This window comes from Oryzias latipes, chromosome 11 (assembly GCF_002234675.1).
Source record: "Oryzias latipes chromosome 11, ASM223467v1".
Lineage (NCBI taxonomy): Eukaryota > Metazoa > Chordata > Actinopteri > Beloniformes > Adrianichthyidae > Oryzias > Oryzias latipes.
Window position 1 is genome coordinate 3,707,101 of NC_019869.2, and position 10,746 is coordinate 3,717,846.

The following is a 10,746-nucleotide window of genomic DNA, read 5'->3' on the forward strand; positions in this document are numbered from 1 at the left end:
AATAATAATAATAATAACGATAAATTTGCGGTATATTGTGCAGGCCTAGACTCAACTCAAACAGCACCTTGGATTCCAAAAAATATCTCTCACGTTGCCACTCTATCTTAACCCTCAGTTTCCTCCATCATTTACTGATAAAACAGCACAATGTCAGTATTTTTAGCTTTAAAAATAACTTTGAACAACAGTTTAATGTTCATTATGGAAATTCAATTTAATGCAATTTTATTTATATAGCCCAATATTTACAACAATTGTCGTCGCAATGGGCTTCATACCGGTAACAGTGTAATAAACATGAATCACCAAGAACATAAAGTTTCTCAGAATCGATTGCCTGACTACAGACTAAACTAAACTGTGCATCCCTGCCTTTAGACCTTCCTTTGCAGGTCTTAAGTCAAAAGTTAAATGGGGTTAAAAGTTTTTCAAACTTAACAGTTTTTTCATTGACAATGTAACTGTCAAATTAAAGAATGGTTTCATTTTTTTAACCAATAGTTTAATAATAAAAGGGTTTTTTGTAAAATTGTAATGTGTTCAGTGTCAGAGCAGCTGTTCATTCAGATCAGTTCCTCTTTATCTGAAAGAGGTTTTTGTACGACGTTGTTTCACTGTGTGAACGGAAAGCTGTTACCCTGCTGACAGTAATAAACTCCTGAATCTTCAGCCTGAACTCCACTGATGGTCAGAGTGTAATCACTGCCAGATCCACTTCCACGATAACGATCAGAAACTCCAGACTGACGTGTTGTTGCATATCTTATCAGGAGTTTAGGAGCTTCTCCAAATTTCTGAAGGTACCAGTAAGGTTGGTGCTAACACTTGAACTGGTTTGACATCTAATGGAGAAAGTTTCTCCTGGAACAACAGACTGAGATCCAGGAGTCTGAGTCACAGTGATTTCACCTGATGAACCTGGAAAAAAGGAAAAACAGAAGAGTCATTGAGATGAATCCAGATGAAAGAAATCTAAGAATTGTGATGAAGTTTGTTTCCTGATGAATCCAAGTTTCCAGCAGAGAGTCTCACCCTGAACAAGGAGCTCCAGGACAGCCAGCAGCAGAGTCAGTGACATCCTCATTGTGCTGCAGGTGTGTCAGTGTCTCTGAAAGGTCTGGACAGCCACTGATCAACACTGAGCTCTTAACTGCTGGAAGCAGAGAGGCAGCACACATATGCAAATATATGCATGCAGTGCATAGTGAAGGAATTCGGACACAACTTCTACACTCAGTCCGTTTATGAAATTACATTTCTGTTATGGAGTTTATTTAGGTAAAAAATGTCATGGTATCACAGGGAGTCCTCTTCTCCCCCCTCAATTCTCTCCTTCATCCACAGATTGAACCCAGCTGTCAGCTATTACCTCATCTCCTGCTCCAGTATTTATGGTGGCTACCTTCCAGAATTCATCGCCAGTTCATTTCCCTCAACGGTGCAGTACCTGGTCAATCGTTGTCTTATCTACGACAGAAGAATATCGTTTTTGTAACAAGCTATTCACTCAAGTTTTCGATCTGCCTACAGCATCCGATTTCTTTGATTGGGAAACATTTTACCACTGCTATAAAATAAAGTACTTTTTGATCTTCAGAACAAGAACTCAAAACAAAATTCAGCAAAATAAAAAAAACACTCTTTCACATCTGTAATTACATATTTAATATAAGTTGTGTTTTCCAGTCAGACTGTGTTGAGTTTGTTGTGTTCAAAGTCAGAGAGCGTGTCTCTCTGCAGTCAGAGGTTTTTGTACGACGACTCAGTTAGTTTGTATCACTGTGGTACACGTTTGGTGGAGGAACCAGACTGGATCTTGGAAGTAAGTTTCTAAAAACATTTATATAAAAATGAAACTCAATTGTTTTTATTATTTAAAAGAAATTAAAGAGTCTAGAAAAAATATTTTAGATTTTATTTTTACCTTTTTTCAATGTTTCAGCTCCTAAATTATGTTCCAGGTTTTTATTTATAAATAATTTAAAGTCTTAAATAACTTTTATTTGTGAGCATCTCATATTAATTTCAAAATAAGATACTTATACAAAACTCTTGTCTTGTCTTTTTGCCACAGTATAGTTTGTTTTAATTCAGTATTTTGACAAAATAATTTAAAAGTTTATATTAGTTCACATCATTTCTAAATTCTGCATTTACCTCTCTCTGGGTCACGGGGTTGACAAACCTCTTCTCAGCAACTCTTGTTTTTTTTTTTTTTTTATTGGCATAAAGATGTTTTTTTTTACATTAGTTTATGTTTTTGACTGATCTCATGATCTTAAAATGTTTTCAGTCTGTTTGCTCAAATGTTCCTGAAATAATTGAACAAACATGAAAATGATGTATCTTCTAGTTTGAACTGTCATTGGTTCCAAAGAGCGTTTGTCCTCATGAGGACTCTGTGTGCTGATCTGCATGAGAGCTTTCTGAAAGGAAGTGAAACAGTGTGTGAGTGAGTGACTGATGGAGCAGAAACTAACATCTGACAGAAACTTCTTCAAGGAGAACATCAACGTTCACACAGTCAAGGAGTTTGATTGACAGCTGTGTGCTTCCTGTCCTCTAACCTGATTGGTGTCTTCTAGGTGATGTCCGTCCCAAACTGACAGTGCTGTCCCCCTCCATGCATGAGGGGAAGGCCACACTCCTGTGTCTGGCCAACAATGGCTTCCCTTCAGGCTGGACTCTGTCCTGGAAGGTGGGCGGCAGCAGCATCAGCAGCAGCTGGGAGGAGAGCAGGAGCCCCGGGGTGCTGCAGAAGGACGGCCTCTACAGCTGGAGCAGCACCCTGAGGCTCCCTGCAGACCAGTGGGAGAAGCTGGACTCTGTGACCTGTGAGGCCACCCAGGACTCCCAGACTCCAGTCCCAGAGACTCTGTGGAGAAACCAGTGTTCCTAGTCACCACCTGACTGACTGGAACAATATTATTGTGTTTTTGCTTTTACTGAGATTTCAGCTGCATTGATGTTTTAATCTTCTTTCTTTGTATGCTAAAAAAAACATTTTTATTAGAAGTTACTTGTTTGATACTTTATGCAAAATAAAAAATACTCTTTGAAGTTGTTTATTTGTAACTTCTTACAGATATGCTTTTTAATTAAAACATTTACATTGATTAAATGGTAAAATACATTTTGTGGGCTACAGTCTAGACCAGGGGTCACCAAAGCAGTCCCCATGGTCGCCCGTGGGGAAAACTTAAAGCCTCAAAAATGGATGCTCTAAAAATATCACAGATCATGAGGGAATTCAATATAATTTTAAAAAATTTAATTAATCTTCTGAAGAAATTAGGGGTTCAACGAATAACTTGCCACAGTTCTGCACACACGTAGACCACAGATTCCCCCTCCCACCACCTCCACCTGCTCTCGCTGTTCTTCTTGTGCACCCTCCTCTTATCATTTAGGTCAATTGTCTGTTCACACCGAGCGCAATTCAAGCGTCAAAATGGCGTCCATGGTCTCTGTTTTAACATGCATCAAAGTTGCAGCTTCAGGTTTCTCCTAAAGTGTTTTCACCTGAAGCTCCCACCGCCTGTGGGAGGCGTTTCTGTCAAATACTTTTCTTGACCTCATCACCAAGGACGCGGATGATGAGAGATTAGGTTCATTTATTTTGAAGAGTTCTACAACTGCATCAATGAGAAGCACACGTCTCCATGTGTGGGTTCATGAAACCATTCAGTGAGGAGCAGCAGGTGGGCCGAACTATGGCGGGAAAAAGTTGCTGCTCCTCTGCAACTAGTGGGAGGGGCTTCATAGCAGCAGGGGACGCAGTGAAAGAATGGAAAGTAGGACATTCTGACATCACCTGATTCTCTTACTTTATTAATAAATATATTTTTAAGATGCAACGTCTTTTTTCCTTGGAGACTATTTTCACTAAGTCTGTGAAAAAATCCCAGAAAGCAACTGAAGCTTCATTTAGAGCTGCACATCTTTACATAAAGAGAAAGCCGGTTAGATTTCTATGTAGGCCTCCCACATACATAGTAAATGAACAAACAAATGACAGAAATTATTGATGAAACTAACACTATTAATCTGAAAATGTTGCACAAAATGTGACATTTTCATTCATTAAGCTTTAAAAAAACTCCAAAACTTGTTCTGACAAGAAGATTGATGATTTCCTTCAAAAATGTTGATCTATTGAACCACCAGTACAACTAGTGTCCCTCCTGACTTTCTAATGTTTCAGCAGATAAACAGAAATAAATCAATGTTTCATGTTTATACATGTTTTTCTTGTCATTACTGTTGTGTAAATCATTGATTAGAATTGTGGGGAAAAATACTTTTGATATGTGAACCATTAATTCATAGTGCTAAGATATCTACTGCTAATTATTATTTCATTACTATTACTATACTAGTCTGTGGTTTAGTTGTTTGGTGAATTTGCAGTAAACAGGTCCTGAATAGCCCTTCATATGACTTAGACCCATAAAATAGTCCTCATCCTGAATAAGGTTGGTGATCCCTGATCTAGACAGTAGTAAATATATTTTCCTATTTTTTTACCTGATAAACAAATGCAGATACTTTGATGGAATGTAAAATAGTGAATGTACAGTTTGTAGATTGCTGTAAATGTCTGTCTCCTAAAAAACACAAAAATATTAATGTCTGAACCTCTGGTATCAAAGTGAAAAACATCCAAAGGTGGAAAATATGTCTTCATATTTCATAGCTCAGCATTTTTTTCTTCTGGTATATTCATTAATGTTAGAAAATGTAATAATTTATGGGAAAGTCCACATTTGCACCAAAAGGTTGAGAGCAGCTGTTCATTCAGATCAGTTCCTCTTTAGCTGAAAGAGGTTTTTGTACGACGTTGTTTCACTGTGTGAACGGAAAGCTGTAATCCTGCTGACAGTAATAAACTCCTGAATCTTCAGCCTGAACTCCACTGATGGTCAGAGTGTAATCACTGCCAGATCCACTTCCACGAAAACGATCAGAAACTCCAGACTGACGAGTTGAAGCATCATACATCAGGAGTTTAGGAGCTTCTCCAGATTTCTGAAGATACCATCCAATGTTGTTTCCAACATATGAACTGGTTTGACATCTAATGGAGAAAGTTTCTCCTGGAACAACAGACTGAGATCCAGGAGTCTGAGTCACAGTGATTTCACCTGATGAACCTGGAAAAAAGGAAAAACAGAAGAGTCATTGAGATGAATCCAGATGACAGAAATCTAAGAATTGTGATGAAGTTTGTTTCCTGATGAATCCAAGTTTCCAGCAGAGAGTCTCACCCTGAACAAGGAGCTCCAGGACAGCCAGCAGCAGAGTCAGTGACATCCTCATTGTGCTGCAGGTGTGTCAGTGTCTCTGAAAGGTCTGGACAGCCACTGATCAACACTGAGCTCTTAACTGCTGGAAGCAGAGAGGCAGCACACATATGCAAACACACTGAGTCAGTCATCTGCAGCTGTTCTCAGCAGCTCTGGATGTTCAGCTTGGAATCTTTGGCCTACAGGAGCTGCAGCAGCACAACTCTGGGATTAAGACTCCACAGTCAGTCACTTTAGCAGAATAGATTTAGTGTTTGGACAAGAGTGTTAAAGAGTCTTTTAATTACAGATAAGAGTGTTTTGGCCTTTACAGATAGACACTTTCATCTCATGGCTGATCATTCTTCACAAATAAAATAATTTATGTGTGCCTATTTTAGTCAGGCATGTGGCTAAATTTAAGGCTAATTCAAAACTAGTTTGCTTTCACTATATATAGTCCCTTCACAGATGCAGGTTTAGGAGCTAAAAAAGTAAAAAGTTCTAGTCAGAAGCTCCCCTTCAGTTAAGGGTTTAGATCCAAAAGAGAACAGAGTTTTAGATAAAGAGCTTCTCTGCATTTACAGTTTAGAAGTTAAAATAAGTCGCCCTCCAAAGCTAAAAGCTCCTCCATGGTTGCTGGTTTAGAAGCACAAAGAGGTAAATCTTCACATTTCAAAGCTCCTCCACAGCTGCAGGATCAGGAGCTGGAAAAGCACAAAACTGTGAGTCTGAAGCCCTGTCACTGCTTTGGGTTTTGGAGCACAAACATCATCAAGGTTGGGAGCTCCTCCACACTTATGGGATCAGGAGCTGACAAAACTGGATCTTAGAAGTCAGAAACTTCTCCACAATATGAGTTTAGGGGCTAAGAGATGGAAACAGTTCACTGATTTCAAGGGTTTTACATTTATAGAGGACTCTTCCTGATTTCTGTTCCTTGATGCTCATCAGTGAGGATTCTGTACCAAAGGCCCCAGAGACAATAAAATCAGATTATCTTTACCTGTAAAAGGTTTGGTAGACTGTCGTCAATCTATCAAGTCACATGATCATTTTCATGGAGATGAGTAACTTAAATCTACAAACTGAAAAAGTTCAAAAAGTGTCACTGAAGATGTTTCTGACAAAAGAAGATCCTGGAATAAAGACTCTACAGTATTTGAATGTTGATGTTAAATTGTGTTGTTTCTCTCCTGTTGCATTTGCCGAGTGCGAGTATGCGACGTTTGAAATTGAAAGTCGAGCATTTTATTTTTCTGCAATGCGTTGTGATTTCGCCACGCTTCAAGACGCCCCAACCTCGTTTTTTTTCCCTCCTCCTCATCGCTGATGTTTTCCTCAGTGGCGCTGTCTTGTATTCAGCCCTGATTTAATTTAGTAAGTATCGTTCAGGGTTTATTTTGAATGAAATGCTTTAAAATGCTCTTATGCTACCATAAATGTGGTTTACTGTTGTTTAAACATATGTGTGATACGATCGTTACAGAGCTTAATGTGACAAATGTTAGTTCGTGACGTCGTAGCAGACGTATCATGGCGAGCCAAACCCAAAATGCGTCTCTGCCCGTAAGTTACGACAGTGATGAATTTTTTTCAGAGGTAGAAATGATCTGTTATGCTGCAATCACACTAAACGTGATCTGCGTGTGAAATTCACGTTGGAGGCCTCTGTTTGTGGCTAAAGTTTGCTGCTGGACACATGTCCAAAAATGTCACTCAAAGCCTCTAACGGTTGTGTGGGAGGAGCTACCGCCAAAAGTTTTAAGCCCGGTTGCTACATGGAAGCATTGGGTTTTGAATGCAGCTTTAAGCTTTTATAAATCACTGATCTCCATTATAAAAAAGGTTTTTGTAAAAATAGATTAATCAACGTGCTCGTGTTGTGTTCAGGTACCGAACTACAATGTTTAGTGTTTCGATCCAGGTAGACGCCAAGGCCAGCAAGGTAACTTGTCTCCTGATCAGTTACTTGTCTAGAGCTATTTAAAAAAAACAAAAATGCAATAGTTTGTGTAGTGCAATAAATGTTTTGATCAGAATATAATTGAAACATTTTTCTTTACCATTGAAAAATCTCTTTTGGTCTTTTTTCAGAGACTGAACTTCAGAAAGTTCACCAGAAAGTCACCATTTCACCAGGAAACAGCTGTCAGTGGGTGAGTTTTATACTTATTTAATATATTTATCCTGAACTATTACCATTATTAGATTTATACGGCAGCATGGAAACATTTATGCCCATTTAGCCAAAGGTCTAAAGAGTTGAAATTATTTACAATTTAACTAAACATATTTAGATTGCAGGCTGAAGGTGGCACAATGGAATGGAGGTGCAAGTTGTGTTCTGCTACTTTGGCACTATGCAGTACTACATATAATACTGCAGTACTACATAGCCAATATTCCAAAGTGTTTCCACTGCCATGTATGTGGAGACACTTTGGAATACAATAATACAATAATGTTGCATTAGCACCATTCCATCATTTGAAACCATGAAAACTCATCTGTCAAGATCGGAAATGGATTTATGTAGAGTAAATGCAGTCAGAGGAAATTGTGCAGTTTTTACATGTTTGTGGAACTTAAAGCTGCCCTTTTCTGAGACTAAGTCCACCAAAACAGACAGGAACTGGCCAGCTTGGTTAGGATTTATGACCTCCAGGTGAATTTCTAATGAGCATAATTCAAAAACGGATAACAAATCATTTGTAAACAGCTATAAGAAGCCAAGGTGCAACTTGCCTTAAAAAATGACTTTGGGTCTTTGACCTGAAGTGGATCATGCCATAAACACTGCATTGTCCTCTTACTAGAAATAGACATCTAGAAAAGGTATAATTTTATTATTTCTTAAAGTTCCTTAAGTAGATATTGGAAGTGTTTGCTCTGCGTTTGCTTCAATGGTAATGTATATTTCTTTTTATTCTTTTAGGACCAGCGTGACGTGAACATGAGACGGGCACGTGTCCTCCATGCACTTCCTGTTTATCTGCATGAAGATGCCTCCAGCTTCTTAGAGACCTGTACTGTAAGTGCACATGACTCCCTGACAATGCTTTTCTCTAATCCTTTAATATTGATTGAGATTTTATTGAGTTGCATAATAAATAGGCAATTGTTTGTAGTTTGTAAACTGAGTGATATTTTTAAATGGTTTTAAGAATGAGACGGAAGATGAAAGGCGAACATCAGGGACTCCTGATTGGAAGGAGTGGGAACCTTTTCGTTTACCTTTTCTGCTCCTGATCCATCATTATTTGAATAAAGAAAAATGAAGCTTTAGTCTTAAATTATTTTATAAATGTCCTCCATTTTCAGAAAAATGCTAAAGAACTTTTTAAAAACACAATTTTAATTGGAGTTGGTCTTTAAAGCATCATAGCCATTTGATTAAAAGCTAACAGAATGCTAGCAAGAAAAGATTCACATTGGCAGGAATGTCAGTTTTGGACATTAGTGTGATGAATATCTTTGAGGGTCTGAACTCATCTGTGTTTTTTGTTTTGTATTTTCCAGAATACTAGACCTCACAGACACTGCTGTGGTTCTCCTCTCAGTTGTCGTGGTGACGCTCCTGATGCTGCCGTCAGTAGTCCCACAGATCAGGCTGACTAATCTCTTCTACTCTTCGGGGACTTCTATGCTCTGGACCTACAGCACCCCAAAAAACTTGAACTTGCCTTCACAGTTATTCAGAACGTTGTCATGAGCCTTGAGGACAGCAAACCACTGAAAGGACATTTATTGACCCCGGAGAATGTTTCGTTGAGTGAGTCTCCCAGAATGGACTATTTGTTGGTTTAAGTGTTATGCTACTAATGTGTTTTGTTGTGATCATTTGCTTTTCTACTGTACAATACAAAACACACACTTTTTGTCAATATGTTGTGTTGCACTCTTATAATGCAGTTTTATTTCACTGATTGTTTCTTCATCCTCTTGATATTTGTGCTTTTTTTTAAAGAGCAATTAAAAAAAGTGTATTAAGCAATCATTAGTGTGGCTTTCATATTTGTTGTTTTTTATCAATGTTAGTTTATAAAATGTTGTAGTGGGGCAGTATCAATATCTCTGTTTAGAATACATTTCAAGTCCAAACATTTTAAGGTGAAGAATTTTAAATGTTTTCAATGCTACACATTTAATGAGTTAGAGAATTTATAAAACATTTGAGTGAATTTTACATATTTTGTGAGTTGTGTAATATTATAAAAATATAGTTAGTTAAAGTGTTTTTTTTAGTTGGAAAAAATTAAAAACTTTGAGCAAATAATAGCTCTTTTATAAGTTAAGGAATCTTATTATTTTTAATATGAAATAATACAAATTTAAGCCAACTGACAGTATAAATTTTAATAAATGTTAACTTAAAAGTTTTAATAATATAACTTAAAAACTATTGCGTAATCTGTTACAAAATAATTTTTAAGTTCTGTCAACTCGTTAGGGTTTACAGTTATCCAATACATTTTTTAATAAACTGTTTACTCATGTGATCATTTCAATTGGGTTGAGTCATTTTAAACTGCAGACGAAAACGCATAAAATAGTGTCACTATAGGTGTTTCTCACCAGAGGAAGGGGCTAACATGTTACTTATTTTCATAATTTGTATGAATTTCTGAGAATTTACACTATTGCATGAAGTGTCTCTGAATTGTGTGTTTAGTGTGTCTACAGTAAATCAGTCAGTGTTTCAGTCTCTGGAAGAACTTGAGGCAGAAACATTCAAATGAGTTTCCGTTCATTCTGATGAAGGAGGTTTTTGTACGATGACTTTTCACTGAGTGAACACATCCTGACTGTTGATACTGTGATAACTCTGACAGTAATAAACTCCTGAATCTCCAGCCTGGACTCCACTGATGGTCAGAGTGAAGTCAATTCCATTTCCTGATCCACTTCCACTGAATCTGGAGGAGATTCCTGAAAATCTGTCTGACGTTCTGTAGATCAGAGCTTTAGGAGCTTCTCCAGATTTCTGATGGTACCAGGCAAGATAGTATTGTGGACCAGTGTAGTGATGTACTTGTTGACTGGCCTTACAGTCAATAGTGACCTTTTGACCGAGCTGCACTGATTTAGCTGCTGGCTGAGTCAAAACAACATTTTGTCCAACAGAACCTGCAGAGAGAGAAGAACCACAAAGAACATGAGATGCTGAGGAGAAACTCAGCTGCACTCCAGATGATTCTCACATGACACAAACATCATCTTCCTCACCCTGAATGAAGCAGAGGAGAGTCCAGATGAGGACGCAGATCAAAGTCATGGTTTGACTGAGGAGGAGGAGGAGGATTTCTGTGTCTTCTGCTGTGATGAAGGACAGCTGTCAGTCATCCAGTCTTCAACTCTCAGGACTATAAAGTCTCCCAGAGCACTGGAGCATGGAGCTGCTGATGCAAAGTGTTTCTATGGAAATGCAACCACTGACTCCAACAGGAACATGGAT

At 38.0% G+C, this 10,746-nt stretch overlaps 1 pseudogene and 3 gene segments (V, D, J or C); 2 read left to right on the forward strand and 2 right to left on the reverse strand.

Annotated features, from left to right (window-relative positions):
* Positions 1 to 229: 229 nt before the first annotated feature.
* LOC101166808 lies at positions 230 to 1,181 on the reverse strand (annotated as a pseudogene).
* A 14-nt stretch (positions 1,182 to 1,195) lies between these two features.
* Positions 1,196 to 3,063, forward strand: LOC101156902. The segment is given in 4 exon segments: positions 1,196 to 1,239; positions 1,348 to 1,453; positions 1,774 to 1,825; positions 2,589 to 3,063. Coding segments are annotated over 4 exon segments (516 nt in total).
* Positions 3,064 to 4,670: 1,607 nt separating this feature from the next.
* Positions 4,671 to 5,480, reverse strand: LOC101167551. The segment is given in 2 exon segments: positions 4,671 to 5,156; positions 5,271 to 5,480. Coding segments are annotated over 2 exon segments (360 nt in total).
* Positions 5,481 to 10,543: 5,063 nt separating this feature from the next.
* LOC101157140 overlaps positions 10,544 to 10,746 on the forward strand; it is a 2,703-nt gene continuing 2,500 nt past the window's right edge. Inside the window, 1 exon segment of the C gene segment in view lies at positions 10,544 to 10,567. Within this exon segment, the coding sequence occupies positions 10,544 to 10,567 (24 nt within the window).